Source organism: Ahaetulla prasina, chromosome 9 (genome assembly GCF_028640845.1).
Source record: "Ahaetulla prasina isolate Xishuangbanna chromosome 9, ASM2864084v1, whole genome shotgun sequence".
NCBI lineage: Eukaryota > Metazoa > Chordata > Lepidosauria > Squamata > Colubridae > Ahaetulla > Ahaetulla prasina.
In genome coordinates, this window is record NC_080547.1 from 34,969,438 (window position 1) to 34,986,554 (window position 17,117).

The 17,117-nt window shown below is 39.1% G+C and overlaps 1 protein-coding gene across 1 annotated transcript in view; it reads right to left on the reverse strand.

Annotated features, from left to right (window-relative positions):
- Positions 1 to 1,424: 1,424 nt before the first annotated feature.
- LOC131204034 (zinc metalloproteinase-disintegrin-like BmMP) overlaps positions 1,425 to 17,117 on the reverse strand; it is a 35,852-nt gene continuing 20,159 nt past the window's right edge. The window contains 7 exon segments of the mRNA XM_058194835.1: positions 1,425 to 1,878; positions 5,753 to 5,876; positions 7,817 to 7,916; positions 10,143 to 10,338; positions 11,619 to 11,708; positions 12,721 to 12,898; positions 14,819 to 14,943. Of these exon segments, the coding sequence (XP_058050818.1) occupies positions 1,834 to 1,878; positions 5,753 to 5,876; positions 7,817 to 7,916; positions 10,143 to 10,338; positions 11,619 to 11,708; positions 12,721 to 12,898; positions 14,819 to 14,943 (858 nt within the window). The 3' untranslated portion in view covers positions 1,425 to 1,833.

Genomic DNA, 17,117 nt, shown 5'->3' on the forward strand with positions numbered 1-17,117 from the left:
CTATTCTATATGCAGATAGAAGAGAAATAAATAGCATGCAGTTGAGACTCATGCACAGTAGATGTCAAGGTTGCTACACATACAAAGATCTTTTTTTAAAAAAAAACTATGTTGGAAAAATCTAAATGTTTAAAACTGATGTATTTTAATGGAGTGTAACATGTCGACAGGATAACAAATGGTTTAAGACATCTCAGAGGAATTCAGAACAATTTAGTTAATATTCAGATACTTGTAACCCATTATGCACAATTACTCATCCTCATTATATATGAAGCGTTCCCTATCTCATACAGTGTTACAATAAACTTGCTTATGCCATTTGATAGACAGAAAGCTGAAGTTACTATTATGCAACTTCCAAAAAACCACTTGTTGTAGCAGAATCTAAATCCAGATTGATTCCTTTATGTCCTGATTTTCCAACATCAGCACTGCCACAGATAGATTCCTGTGCTGGAATGCAGTGAGGAAATGGTTTCCCAGAAGGGATGGGGTGAAATTCAGAGGAGTCGGAGGCAACTCTGCCTGGATATCATGTGTGAGAGAAAGAGAGTGAAGACAGCGCCCCACCCCCCTCGATGATATTGTAGATAGTTGAGATATGTAGATAAAAGATACTTGAGTTTTATCACAACCCACCAAGTAAAGGTGGAAGATTGTTACACACTTATGGGAATTCACGCTCTGAAAGAACTACTGAAAATTGGGGAAGATTTGGTGCTAGAGATGAGGCAGCTACTTTGAATGCAGTTTGAAATTAAATTTATTTAGCTAACTTTCTCACCCAGTCTGGAGAACTATCATTTAGATTTCTCCACTGTAGGTTATTCATCCATTTTTCTTAATTTCTGGGCTTCATCCTGGAAACTTTGCAGTCAGACAGATAGTCTGGTACCCAGTTTAAGCCAATGAATAATGTGAGATTACATTAAAAAAAAAACCTTTCTAAGGATTTGCTTTCCTGGAAATATGATTCCCACAGCACTAGATTATTAGAAAAATGAACTTTACTTATTGATGGGTTTTGGTGCCAGACTGTCTGACCATTTTGTACTGGACTTGAGAATTATCTGTTCACTTACAGTGACAATTCACCCTACAGTATCAAATCCTACTTTGATTTCACCTTCGGTTTGCATGGTTAACTGTACTTCAAGTGGATAGTGAGAAGTTCTTTGCTTTTCAGTGGTCTGACAATGAACAGGTAAAGGCTCTGACCTACTCAGATAGACCCCACAATCAGGAACAAATAGCACTGGGTTGCAGAGTCTTTGGAGATTCTCAATCATCCAGGTTATGGTTGTCTCAAAGGTGCTTTTCAAAAGACAACTAGACTTGACTGAAGCATCATCTTGGATGAAAAGTGAAACACGTGATTTACTTCAGCAAACCAGATTTGAAAGATGAGCCTTTACAAAATGCAGAATGAGAATAGTTTATTGATGTAAGCAGCTACATCTTGGAAAGCCAGTGTAAAATTTTGGGAGAGGAACCATTGCCTTTGATTATGCCAGCTCAAAAGTCAGAACTTGTTGCATTAAATATGCATTGCAATTGGCAAACGGTAAAATTGCCATTTTTCTTCTTCTCAGCAAATAAGCCTTTGGTGTTGTACATGACCATGGAGCTTTGTGACAGGTAAAAGGTTTGATTATAGCAAAAGATAATCAGATTAAATATGGAGAAGAAATATTGCAAATTTTAAATGCCATCTGGAAGCTAAGAGTGATTTACTAGTAGGATAAAGACAGATGGGTCTCTTTGGACTTGAGGGAAGCCTTCCGGAAGGAGGATCTCCAAAATCAAACTTGAGAGAAGCCAGTGGGTTGATCAGTAGGCTGTTTGCATATCCACACACTCTCCATTGCTGCAGACCTGAAAGTCAAAGTAAGAGATTATCAATAGAGTAAAACAGCACTTTCCTCACAACTAAGCTCTGTTGTTCCTTAGAACTAACCCATACTTTTTTCAGGTTCTACATTGTATAAAAAGACAGGGGGAAGTGAGTCCTGATCTTATCACATAAGCTTTGGGGTTGATTCAGCACTTCTAAGTGGCTTCATTGAACTGTAGACCTTTGTGTCACAACCAGCTCTGCCCTGATTTCTAAAACAGCGATCACCAACTGGTGGTCCGTGGAGAAATCTTTGTATTTTTGCCAGTCCACCCTGGTGGAGGAGCTGTGGCGCAAATGGGCCGAAGCAGGATTGCGATGGCTGGAAGCTGTGGGAGGGAAGCACTACTTGCACTTGCGCAGTATCAGCATTCTGCCTCGGTATATTTGCCCAGTCGGTGGCGCAAAGCAGCCCTCGTCTCCTGTCACTTGGGACTCGGAGTGATAAATGGCGAGTGGTCCGGGGAGCAGCTGGATTTTGCTCTCTATTGTGGACGCCAAGTCAGCTCCCTGCAAGCTCTCATCTCATGAGGAGCACTCGCTGAAACGGCGTGGGAAACTTCATCCAGGCTCCTCGAGAGATGAGAGCTTGCACAGGGCTGATCTGGCGTCTGCAATGAAGAGCAAAATCCGGCTGCTCCCCTGATCAGACACTGTTTATAGCTCCGAATCCCAAGCGGCAGGAGACGAGGGCTGCTTTGCTCCACCGGCTGGGCAAATATACCGAGGCGGAATGCTAATGCTGCGCAAAATGAAATAGAGAAAAAGAGACAGAATGAAAGAGAGAGAATGAGAAAGAGAATGAGAGAGTGAGAGAGAAAGAAGAGAGAGAATCAGGATGAGAGACAGAGAAGGAGAATAAGAGAGAATGAGAGAGAGAGAGAACACCGCTTCTTGGAAGAAGTGCAGGGGTGGGGCCGAAGGGGGATGTCTTGCATTAAGTATTGACCCCCCACACCTGAATTTTTTTTTTTTTTTAATCCAAAAAGTTTTTATTGGTCAAAAAAGGTTTATACAAATACATATCAGGTATGGTAAATTTTCATTTTTCTTATACAAGATAAGAATTTTACTCAAAATTTTAAACACATACAACAGCCATATGGCAAGCAGGTGATACGAAGTAGCTAAGTTTATCAATCTTACATACGCAATAAAGAAGGGTCAAGAATAATCAGAATATCATACAAAGGAGAATAAGGAAAACCAACACAATACCAAATATCATTGTCACTTCCTAGTTTTGGATCTCAGAACTCTGGGTTCAGCCTGACCCAACTCCAGGGGCAACAGCGGCAGCCGCCTCCCCATGGTCTATAACCTCCCTTCTTCAACTCCTGGGTCATCTAATTCCAGGAGGCTTTGTGTTCCTCCACGTAGGCCGCAGCCTCCGCAATTGTACTAATTTTTTTCGTAATGCCCTCCCGGAAAATCATCAATCCCTCTGGCATCAGCCATCTGAAGCCTACTCCCTTCTGGTACAATTTGCTTGACAAAAAGTAATATTTCTTTCTCATTTCACGTACCTGTCTGGGAATCTGCCTCAGAATGGCTATCTCCCTGCCCCTATAAGTCAGTGCCCCACTCCTATGTTTTCTAAGAATTTCATCTCTCGTCTCTCTTCTCACAAATTTGACATGAACCTCTCTAGGAACTGCATGCGTGCGTGCATATTTTGAATTAACTCTATAAGCTCGATCCACATCCCAATTCATAAAGTCAACACCTCTCCCAAGAAATTCTCCCAACAGTTTAGTCACTCCCCACACCTGAATTTTGTGTAAGGAAATAGATATACTGAAATACTAGAATTAGTAGAAACTTGCTAATTGTTTCCTGCAACATATATATATGAGATATGATGTCTTTGTATACCTGCATGCTGTAAATATGTTTCCTGTGACACAGACATATATATTATGTCCTTTGTAGTTATAACACAAACATGCCACATTGACTAACTTCCTGGATTGTTATTGGGGTCTCTTGTGAAGTATCTGACATTTGTCAAACTATATGTCCCACCTTTTGATCAGAGCCTTATCTCTCCCCATCCTGCCTAAGAATATATCTCATCTTTGATCTTTTGATTTCCCTCCACTCCAGGGGGCCAAATAGCCAAGTGTGAACACAAAGAAGATGATCAGGAAGAGATAATGCTAAATGGTGCTCATTAAGAGGCTCTACCATGTTTCAGGGGATATACAAACCAACTTCCAGGATACACAAATCAAAGATGTCAGAATTGAAGGTTTATGATGTCCTTAAAGAATATAAAAGGGATTCAGATTCCCTCTCTTGTTTGTAGTTCTTCTCTGCATGTATTTTGTATGTGTTTGGAACAGCTAACCATTTAAGCTTGATCAAGCCTAAATGCTATTTTACTCAAGCCTCTGTTTAAGTTTCTTGTTTGGCATTTATGAGCTTAAACATATTAATATTGGACTTTACATTTTCAATATTGGCGCACCAGGCAGCGTTCCTTCCCGCCATGCTTTGTTTCTCTGGAGCACTCCACCCCGAACCCCTGCTTCTGCCCACCTCCTCCTCCTCCTTCCGGAGTCTGTGGACTGTTTACTCAGCCGGAGGGAAAACTCTGCCGCCCGGGTTGCCTGCCCCGGGGATGTCACGGGGGGGGGGGCATTCTCTTTGCAGCTCTTGCTCAAAGCCGCCTGGCTCTGAAAGGGACATGAGGAGAAACGGTGTCGTGTCCCACTCCTCCGCTGACGGCCGGGTCAGGGAAATCGGAATCAGGTGTGCCTCTGCAGCTCTGCCAAAGTCCTAGCAAAGTCCTCAGGGCAGGCAGGAGATCAGAAAGTGACTTCAGCAAGATATGTTTAGACTTTGCCTGACTCAGAGAATGCCAGAAAGCAGATCCTTTATATAGGCCATGGGGTGCGGCTCCATGACTCAGCACTTATCCAGGCCTGCCCCTCCCTTCCTTCTGTTGCCTCTGTCTATCAAGTCTTCTGATGCGAGGGTCACTCCAGTCGGCAGCTGTTGGCAATAGACCTCCCTCAGGCTCACATGCTGTGGAGAAGGGGGAGGGGTCTAGTTGCTCCGTTTGCCTGGGCATGGAGCCAGAGCTGGGGGCTGGAGATATTTCCTCCTCTTCAGCCTGTCTGGGCATGGAGCCAGGGCTGGGGCCGGGAGGCATACTAGAACATTCCTCCGTGTTCGGAAGCAGATAAGCAGGCCCCGGCTGTGGTGAGATTGGGCGAGACACAACAAATGGAATGAGAGAGAGACAGAATGAAATAGAATCAGTGAGAGAGGAGGGGGAGAAAGAGAGAATGAGAGAAAGTGTGGGAGAGAGAGAGAAAGAGAAAGGGGGAGAAAGAGAGAGAGAGAGGGAGAGAGAGAGAGAAAGAGAGAAAGAGAGAGGAGGGACAGTGCCTGAAAGACCCCATCCCATCGCTGGCAGTCCAGGCGCTTCAGCAAGCGGCACACTGGATTCGTATTAGTGGTCCCCGGGATTTAAAATTATGGACTTGGTGGTCTCTGAGGTCCAAAAGGTTGGGGACCCCTGCTCTAAAACCTTCACAATAGAAACACCAAAAAGTTAAGAGAAAGGACTGTCTCTTGAGAAAGGGTTGCAAGGGAGAAGCAGAAGGCTCTGAGAAGGCCAGGCATTTTGTTCTTAGAAGAAAGAAACAGCCCTGGCATTCACCTCATTTGTTGCAGTTGTTGTTTGAAGGAAGAACAAAATAAGAAAACCAAAAGAAGGCTAGATAGGTAGTTTTTTTCTATGTAGATTCACTGTAGTGTGGAAAATCTAAACCAGCTTTCAGTGACATTTTTAGTGATCAACCTTTGGAATCGGAACACATGGATTAGAGGTAATTTTTTACTAACCTTTCCATCTTCACATTTTGTTCCAGTTTCAACCATTCCATCCTCTGGGGTATCTGGGTAATACATCACAATGCATCCCCCCAAGTTTTCCTGTGTGCAGTATAGCCTGCCACACTTTACATCCCTGAAAAGGAAACAGTGAATTCATTCTAATTAAAAAGAATGGAATAATGAGAGGTTGTTCTCTTGGGTGACTTACAATATAATAAAAGATTAGAAATTGCTATAAACAATTATAATTAGAATAAAAGTGAAAAATTAGAGACCAAGATGATGGGCAACCTGGCGGTGAGAACCGTCTCTTCCCGGTCTGCCAGCCACACCATAGCAGGCCCATGTCGGGGACCCAGGTTTATAGGCTGTTCCGAGAGGCCAGAATTCTGGGGGCAGATCTCACCTCTCATAAGAAAATATGACCAAGCAGAAAAAGCTTTTCTCCTGCTTCAGATTCTCTCAGCCAAAATCTGAAGCAGGCCCTTTCCACTGAAGGACTGGGGCAGGTCAGTCCCAACAAGGTAAGGCAGTTCCACTCATATCTTGGGCCCATGTCATAAAGGGCTTTAAAGGTAATGACCAACTGCTTGAATTGGGCCCAGAAGCAACCTGGCAACCTGTGCAGCTTCTGAAGCAATGGTGTCACATCTGCCATCTGCCAGGGGCCTCCAGGACTGTCTGCGTCATTGCCTTCTGTACCAGTTGTAGTTTCCAATTTTTTTATTTATTTATTTTGTCAATCATATATAAGATAACAGGTAAAAGTATAAACATAATTTAGATACGTGAAAAGAGTAAGTAAAAAGGAATATTAGGACAGGAACGGTAGGCAGGTGCACTTATGAACGCCCCTTACAAATTAAATACAAATTAATTACAAATTATGCTCCTTACAAATTAATTACAAATTAATTACAAATGCTGTTCAAGGGTAGCCCTATGCAGTAGTCCAGCTGGGACCAGGGCATGAATGACTGTGCTAACAATCTTGATCTTGGGCCAACCTTTATGTCTTTTTGTTTAATTAGAAATGGAGAAGCAGAAGTTTGCTCAGCCTCAGAAGGAACTAGTTGCCCCTAACGCATAACTGAAAAAATCTCACAAGGTGTTTCAAGGTTTGGAATAAAATAGAGAAGACCGTTTCTGTATCTCCAAATGGCTCACTATGATTTCCCTGTTTTTAAGGGTCAAGATTATTCTTATTTTAAGAGGAAATCATGATCTTACTTAAAGCAGATTTAGGAGACTTTAAAGATTTCCAGATCTCTAGCCTTAGATTCTCATAATCTCTGATCAGTGGATGATGGGAGTTGAAATCCAAAGATTGGGGCAACTACACTAAACATTGGAGAGGGAAATTGCCCTGAAAAATAGCTATTATTCCATTTCAGTCTAATAAAAAATATGAGAGTAAAGAGGACGTATAAAATAAGAGGTTCCCTTGTTTTAACAAGAAACAATGGCACAGGGGTCTGCGTGCTTGTGTAAGAGCTAAAAGCAGAGTCCAGATTTATATACATCACTAAAAGTTTACTTTGTGGTGCAAATTTAGCCATTGTGATTTCTAAATTGTGATTTATGCCTAATGCGATTCATAAACTCACCAACCAACCAATAATATGCAAGGTAAACAAGCTGAGTGATATCAGCCCAAAGAGAAAAGCTAATTATAATGTAATCCTTGATTTATGACCACAAATGCACCCAATTTTATGATCCTTTTGCCATGGTTATTAAGTGAATCACTACAATTGCCAAGCACCCAAATTTTGGTCACATGACTATAGGATGCAACAGTTGCAAGTGCAAGGGCCAGTTGTAAGTCACTTCTTAGAAGTCATTAAACGAATGGTTTTAAGTCAAGAACTATCTTTCCTTTGACACAATCTTTTAAAAGGCAGTTTCCCAAGATGGAAAACAAAGGGAAATTAGCCATACAGAAATTGACTCATATTTCTATTGTTTTAGCTAGATGACAGAATCATATTCCCATAGGGTGGACCCTAAAATATTTCTTATTATCCTTATATTATATCATCATCATAGAAGAAAATAATTTAGATTGCTTACTGTTGTTGACATCGAATGTTTACACCATTTCTTTTGCAGTAGCCATAAAAATTCCCTTTTAGGTTTTCATCAAAACACGAATCTGGACCCACAATTGTATCTGCAAGAGGGAATGAGAAAACGAGACAAATACATGAGAGTGTAACATGCCAGCAGGATAAAGAATAGTTCAAGAAATCTCAGAGGAATTCCAAACAATTTAGTTAATATTCAGTTAGTTGTAACCCATTTTATTTTACGTTCCATTACTCATCCTCACTATGCATGAAGCATTTACTAACTCATACACTGAATTCAGCTTAATTCCTCTGTGTGCTCATTCTCCATTTTCCAACTTTAACACTATTGTACAAAATTCCTGTGCTGGAATGTAGTGAGGAGGGGGATCCCTGGCTGGGAGGGGGTGCAGTCCAGAGAAATAAGAGGCAATTCCCTCCAAATATTATGTGTGAGAAAAAGAGGGTGAAGACAGCTCCTCCCTAATAGTTTACAGAGTGTATTGTGGATGCAGACAGTAGAGTCCTTAGTCCAGCAAGATTTTGTCTACAGGAGTGAAAGAAGAAAGAGCTCAGCTTGTAAGAATCATCATGTGTCATTCTTGGTTCTAGTCCTGTCAATTCCTGGGCATAAGCCTTTTTGAATATAGCTGGATTATTTGCAAAAGATTGAGCTATTATCATTCTTTGGAATGTTACATCATTTCATGATGTTAGAAAGATTCATTTGTTTGAACTGAGATTTCCATTTTCAAAGCAATGGAAATAATCCAGCAAGTGTCCATTTATTTTCTAAATCAAATCGTCCATAAATCCAATGGATGGATTGATTATGCAAGTGGAACAATGTTCTGATTTGAGATTCGGATTCTCAGTCACCACCACATGCCATCTGAGCCTCCATAAACAATTTGGACAAGGGGATAGAAGGGGAACTCATCAAATTTACAGACAATGCCAAGCTGGTGGGAATTGCAATCACTCCAGGCTTAAGATCCAGAAGGATCTTGAGAAGCTTCAACACTTGACCTAACAAAATAAATTCAATGGTAAAAAAAGTAAAAAAAAAAGTTCTATATTTAGGCAAGAAAAATCAAATCACAGGTACAGAATAGATGATACCTGGCTCAACACTATAACTGTAACAGGGATCTTGGAGTCCTAGTGGACAAACACTTAAATATGCACCAACTGCCAAAAAGAAGGACTAGAGGTAACATGATAGTAGTGTTCCAATATTTGAGGGACTGTCACAAAGATGAGGGGGTCAAGCTATTTTCCAAACACCTGAAGGGAGAACAAGACCAATGAATGAAAACTAACCAAGGAGCAAACCAACTTAGAAATAAGGAGTAATTTCCTGACAGAACAATTGATCAGTAGAATGGCTTATCTTCAGAAGTTGTGGGTGCTCCAACACTGGAAGTTTTTAAAGAAGAGATTGGAAATGGTATATGGTTTCCTGCTTGATCAGTGGATTGGGCTAGAAGACCCCCAAGGCTCCTTCCAACTCAGTTATTCTGCTAATTCTGATTCTTTTAATTAATGACTTTAAACCTGTGTTTGGGCTTTCTATATGCAAAAAGCGTCACTGCACCACTGATCTGTGGCCAAGATAAATCTCCCTGTTTACTGAACACGATCTACCTTAGATGAAAAAGGGAACTTATTTTCAGTTCCCTTTTTCAGCATAAAATGCTGAAAATTTTGTGAATAGTCTGAAAGTCAGAATTGATCAGTGACAAGAATCACATCCCCAACATCTGTTTCTTCAATTATTGTGCCAAATGTGAAGAAAATTTCAATGCTGGGGTTTGAATATTCTTAGCACACAGTCCCATAATAAATTTACATAATCTCTAATTGAGATCGGCTCAGATCTTTGTCCAATTTGGGAATGTATCCACAACCTACAAAATTTTCCATTCCCCAAAGTCAGTCTTTCCAGATTTCTTGACTACAACTGCCATCATCTTGGACCATTGGCCATTTCCTCTAGGAATAACTAGAGCTTTAAATGAAAAGATCTGGAGGACTTGACTCTAAAGCCTCCACAGAAAGAACCGCATCTTGAAAAATTATTCCATCTGTATAAAACCCTCAGAAGTTGTAGGGGCTCCAACACTGGAGATTTTTTTAAGGAGAGATGGGAAATGGTATAAGGGTTCCTACCCTTATTGGACTAGAAGACCCCCCCATCTCCTTCTTACTCTATTATAGAACTAAAATATAATGATGATTTACTATGGATAGAAAGGAGAAAATATTTGATAATGCAATGTCTTAGTCTTTTATAATACCACTATTCTGAAATCCTAAGGTTGACTTACTTTTTCCAAAGACAGCAACACATTGCTTTGTCAAGGTGGGGCATCTCCCATTGTAGCAGTAACCTTGGTTGTTTTGGCATGGTTGTCCATTTCTAAGGAAGAGATCCGTGGGACACTCGGCAGATTGGCCAGTGCAGTGTTCAGCCAGGTCACAGTCATCCCTTGCTCCCCGGCATTCTGCTCCTGCACTCTTAAACTGGGTGAGAATGGAAAATACTTCCAGCTATGACTCTTTGGAGATCAAAGGGCCAAACCATGATTCATAAAACATTTCAAAACCTCCTCTTCATCTGTCTTGAGGATTACCAAGCAAGGCTTCCTGCCCTGTTGCAATTGTGCGTAGTGCCTAGAAGTCCTACTATGTCATGAAAAGCTCAATTTCTGAAACACAAGTTCTACCTGTTGGCCGACCATAAAGTGAAAATCAATTGGGCTGCCATGAAAAAGCAACCAGATGTTAATTGCCAAATATATAAGGGGCGTGCATAAGAGCACAAACGTGACTACCGATCCCTGTCCTATTGTTCCTCTTCATTATATTCAATTGATACAATATTCCTCTTCATTATATCCAATACATACTTATGCTCATATATATTCTTATATGTTATATAGTTATTTCATGTTAATGCTTATATACACTGTTATGACAAAAAATAAAAAAACTTCTTATGATATATTTTTATTTCTTTACATGGGAAGAAGCATTTATAGACTTTTCGGACATGTGCTGAAAAAAAAAGTGGCTGCCTTCTCTTGCTGTGAATCTAGGCGTGTGATGAAAATATGGAAAGAACAAAATATTTTGGGCCACTCTGCTTAAAAAGTTAATTGCCGAGTCAACTGGATTCCATAAAGAAGGAATGAGGAACTTGCACCTCTCTCTTCAAGGTCCTGCAGCACCTCCAGAATGTGCCACCAAAATAGCTGAATTTAGGGCTTTAGACAACAGGTAGAGAACTTAAGGGGGGGGAAAAGCAATTTTACTTCCAGAAGTATCCTGCATCGATTTCTATCCGAAAAGTCTCAGAGAGAAAAATATCACAGCATTACCAGAGACCTCTTAGGGTATCAAACTGCACATGACGCATCCATCCGGTGGACTTCCAGTTTGCCACCCCTGTCTTAGAATCTTCCAGAAAGTCAGGAAGCTGAGTTAGGGCATCAATCTCAAACATTGCCCACCCTTATTTAAATTGGGATTCCATGCAAACTCAATCAAAGAACAAATATATTATTTTCACAGACGTGATTTAACATGCAAAAGAGTGCATTTTAGATTGAGACAAGGCTGAAATTCTGTAAAATTATCTTCCCTATGGATAATTTCATAAGGGTGAAATAAACTGGAAGAAGGGATAGGAATAAGTTAAAATGTTTTGGTCAAAGTAAACAGCCAAGAAATATTACATTTTTATATGGCTAGTATGGAGCAGGGTAAAATCTCTCTTGGTGTTAAAAATAAACAAGTCTTACTCTGCATTGTTCACAACAGTCTCCAGATTCACACTGTGACCCACTTCGTAGTTTGCAAGTTGTAGCGTTGCAGCAGGCACTTTGACAATTCTGAGAACCAAAACATATCAAATGATGTCATAAACTTCTTGGCCTGGTCTTTTTGAATTGGTCTATTTTGAAGAGGGAAACTGCCAAGGAAAAAGATATTTCTGCGATGTGTTCCCTCTTATGGGTTCATGCTAGCAAATGCATAAACGGTTTGTTATTGCAAACAGATGATGGCATATTTCCTATGTGAAAAGAATAAAACAAATAAAAATATCCTCATCTCCAATTGTGAAGCCCACATAACCTAAGCTCCCATTCCTTTCTTATTCATGTGGGTTTTTCTACTCTTCATGCCAGCCTTTGAGGTGATCCAGAGGAGAAACACCCACCATGAATATTAGCACTACTTTTATTGTAAGGTTACAGCAGCAGGATCTTTCAATACTGAAAGTACATTTCTACCCCCTCATCCTTATGGGCCAAAAGAATAGGTGGGAGGTGTTCCTCTTGAGATGTTTGCCATGCCCCATGGCTTCTGCAGGCTAATCTACTCCTTATGTGACCATCGAGTAGACTTTTCCTCCTTCTTTTGTCTCTCAAGGACATTATTACCAACCATTACATGTGTATCTAACAATATAAAGAGAACACTTCACTAAATTACTGTTCTTATAAAAATATTATTAGGGACCAACGTGTAGATTAAAGGTCATAAGTTCTGGGAGGAAGCAGCTCAAGAAAATAGTGGGACAGATAATGTGGTCATGTCAACAAAATAGGGGTTTTCAGTAGGGAAGGGTTTTCTTGGAGAGGTAAATCACCCATTTTTTAAAATACGCTGTCTTCCCCAAATAGTAGTGAGATACCAGTTCTTTATTCCTCTACAACTGGTTCCCCAAATACAAGAAACCACTGCGTGCATGCATGTACATAAAGGGCACAGACCTATGCTATTCATAAACCAACCTCTTGGATGGCTCAAACCACTTAGAAAGCCAGATGATTTTTCAAAGTTTCCCATTTTTTGAGAATTTTTTTCAAAACACTCCTGTTGATTAAAAAAACAACTTACCCGAGGAGAGCCACAGTCACATTCTTCTCCCACCTCCACAAAATAATTTCCACAAACTGCAGGTGCAACAATATCTGTGCTCAAGGGTTTGTTGAGAATGCATTGTGGGCTGTTATCAATAAGATATTGCTGATGTTCATTATAACTACAAGTGGTGAACTGGTAGGAAGGTTCAAAACTGTAGAGATGAACCAAAATAAGACCATGAGATCATCCATATTTGAACTAGGAGCAGAATTCATTGCAAAAACATATAAGATGGAAAAGATATGGCTAATGAAGAAATACAGTGACTCTTTTCTCTAAAGCTAACAAAATAGCTAAGAGAACTCTTTGTACCCCTTGATTTTACTCCCAGATTATGCTCCCTCAGTTCTAATTCCACCAACTTTCTTTTTTAACAAAATAAATTTTCAATGAGAACGCCATGTGATATTAGCTGATTGAGCTATTTCTTGTGTTTCATGCCTTTCATTTTCATTTTTAGTCAGCCTCTCTGTGGAAGGACAATAATGTAATTGAAGGGGGAAAGTGCAATTTTGTTTTTCTTTTTGTCCTTTCACAAGCCCACTCAAGCAGGTTCCTAATGTTAATACCAATCATTAGGAATAAAATAATTGGCCCTCAAGTCTGAAAACAAGAATACAAAAACAATCTGCTGGTGTCCATTAAATAGACAAGATGGTCTTCTTTCGAGGTCAAAGTTGCACCAGACTCATTTGGTGGCATTCATTGCACAAAATTGTTTTCCAAGCAAGATCTTCTGTACAAAACACCATGAAGTATCTAGAAGTATTAAAAAGTAATCATGATGCCCAGAAATCCTGCAGCAAGGACAGGAAAGGCTACATAGCCTTCTCCATACTCCTGACATCATAGCCATTGCATGAAATATGAGGCAATGAAGTCCTAGGGCTTTAGCAGAAGAAACCAGAAATTGATCAATAGGTGGCATGCTCACTGAGGCTACACAAAACTCTTACACAAAATGAGTTGCAATAAACAGGGTAGTCAATGAGAGAATTGACTACCTGAAGAAAATGTGATCATCATGATGACAAGTGATGGGAATTTGACAGATAATTGCTGAGAAGATTATTTTAATTTGTTTTGCTTCCCTTTTCCTTTCCTTTTTCCCTCTGGAGGAAGTAAAGCCTAAACATGCACCCAGAACAAAATATTGGTAATCCTTGACTTACTACCACATTATTTCCATTGCCAAGCAAACCAGTTGTAAAGTGAGTCATGTTCAGTTTTACAACAAGTTTTGCTACTTTGTTAAGTGAATCACACACAGATACCTGGTGAATGCTCTTGTTCCATCCGAGTGACCAAGATGATACCAGTGAGGCTTAGACTTTATGGACTGCAGAAATAAGTCACAGAGAAACCATTGGGTGCATCTGTCATTCCAGGTGATTCTACCACTGCAGCATATAGTATATTCATTGTTATTATATTGTAAATATATATTACAAATAAAGAATAAAAAACAATTTATATGTGATGCTATCATAAATACATGCTGGTGTTAACCATTATGACTAAAGGATCATGGCTGCTATGAAATCAAGTCACTGTTTTTAGTGCCATTGAACTTTGAATGGTTTAAACAAATGTAATGACTGCCTGTACATACTTGATTTCAGAACTGCAAGATATGAGAGAGATATAACGTATCTTCTATGTTACAAAGAGGTAGGAAAACCCCATGGACACTAATTTATCTTTTCTTCCTGCTGTTGCATGTTCAGAATATTTTCACCCATTCTGCTTATTTTAGGAAAGCGTTTAATGTCTAACCTTTTTCTCTTTTATCCATCATAGATATTAATATTTGGTTTCTTGGGCAATGCTTCTATATCTTTAAACTCCTGTGTTTTGGACTGAATGATGGCTATTCAATTGTTGAGAGCGGTTCTACCTTTTAAATATGACATATTTTAACAAATATGGTAAAGTGACACACACAAACAATCCTTTTTTAACTCCTGGCTATTTCATTTTGTAGTCCTTAGTATAATAAGTTCACAATTGATTGCAAGTATTTAACAATAACTTAATTGGAATGATATTAAAAGTGTTCCTCAATCCTTACCTTAGTGTTGCAGACATAATGCATGCCTTAGCAGGGCAATTACAGGAATCTGTGTCATGATGAATGCCCAGATTATGACCCAACTCATGGGCCATTGCAGATGCAACAAGACTGCTGCTATGATCCTGAAGAAAAGAGAATATTTTGTTTATTGTTAGTTTGTCAACTGAAAGTGAATCCAATTATTATTAACTCTGTCTAAAATTGGTGACTAAGTGAAAATTTTGAGTCGAGGATACCATCTCAGAATTCCTAATTAATACATCCAGAAAAGGAAAGTTTAAAGCCCAGAAGCTACAGCACAGGAGAAGATCAAAATCTATGCATTCACTTGCTTTTCATTTATTTAGTTATTAAAATTTACAGGCCACTACAGTCCAAAAATATTCAGCAGTTTTTGTGCGAGTTAGCATTTTCAGAATATTGAAGGCTGAAATCCTAAAAAGATTTAAGGATGAGTTGTTTTCTGAATAAAATGAACTTGAGCAAACAGGTTTAGGATTACCTCATACTGTTCCTAACTCTGCTAATTAAGAAAACAGAGTTGTTATATGTTGTTATAAGATTTTTTTTATTGCCATTTTCTCCATTCTTCATATGAACAAAAAACTAAGTTTACTGTTCTCAATAAATACATAGCATTACTTTAACATGGTTTTCTTGCAGGATCTTAAAATACTGGAGTTTTCTTTTAAATAGATTTAGTATTCTCTCATTTTCTCAATGTACATTAATTCAATCATATGCAATCTAGATCCTAAATTTCTTGGAAGAAAGGCTGATTCATGTTTGTCATTAGGATTACTAAGAATATTATGAATAACTTGTTGTAGCAATCTATGATTTATATTGATATTGATCATCAATTGGTTGTAAATATTGTAGATGGTATCTTTTCTTTTATGTCTAGCATCTGCACCAGACAAATTCCTTGTGTGCAATCACCTTGGCCAAAATTCTATTCTATTCTATATTGTTCATATTATTTAGTATTCCTTCAGTCCTCATTTGCAATTAGAATACAGTTTGACTCTCTATCCAGAAACATTATAATATATGTCACCTTCTGATATATAGCTCATTGCATACAAAAACACTGATCTACAATATGTAGAATGCATTGTGCCAAAATGCCATCATTGAGGACTTGGATATATGTCCACAAATAAATATGCATGAAAATGACATGGATCAAAAATAAGAAGACACTTTATTTGTAAGGAAATTATGCCTGTGTATAAGTTTTCACTTGAGTACAAATAGGTAACAGGTATCCTTTTGACTGACCTGAACAATTGCTGCAGAATGCTTTGGCTGGCAGAGGCTGCCCACATAACCAAATCCTACAGTGTTTCCATCAAAGTTAATACCCCTGTAAGAAAGAAGGAGAGGGGGATAAAATTTATAGAAGATAGAAGCACATTTTGTAGTCTTAGGGCATATATATAACTCTCTATGGCTTTTTGCAAATACCTCGTCCTGTCCTCAGTTACTACCAGTTTTCAGAATGTTAGAATTCATTTTAGGCTCTAGACTCAGAAGCCATTTAACTAAGCAGATCTGTTAAACTTATTCAGGATGCATTTTCACTATATGGGGATTTGGCTGGTTTTAGCGTGAATTAGGTTGGGGAGACGGGTTAGCATGTTGTTTGAATCCAATCCACTAGGTTAATTTAAATGCCATTAACTATGAAAACCCCAAATACATATTTATTTAATAGATTTTGTCTATCAATTTAGCTGTGTGATTATTGAAGACTAGATGGGTTTGGAAAAGGTGATTGGATGACAAGTCAAATCAACATCTATGGCAAAAATAAAATGGATTTTTTTGTATATTTTAATATTCTCCCTTGCACTTAGATCTCCCCTCCATCTAGCCCCTACTTGCTATGCACGTATCCTATTAGATTGCTCACCACACAATTGTTATTTGCCCAATATCTGATAGATATATAAAACAATAACTGTGTCAATTGTATAGGCTGATTGGGTGCAGAACTGAGTAGTTAAGAAACTGGGCTTGTTGATTGGAAAGTGGACAGTTTGAGACCTACGGTAAGTAATGCCTGATGCAGTGAGGTCCAATTACTTGCTCCAACTCCTGCTAATCAAGCAATTCCAAAGCAGAGAAAAATAAGTAGATAAATAGGCACCATTTTGGTGGGAAGGTAATAGCATCCCATGTGCTTTTGGTATTTAATCATGCGGGCCACTTGACCATGGAAGCATCTTTGGACCAAGTTGGCTCTTCAGCTGTGCTATTGCTAAGCTCTATAAATAGATTAGGTGTTTTA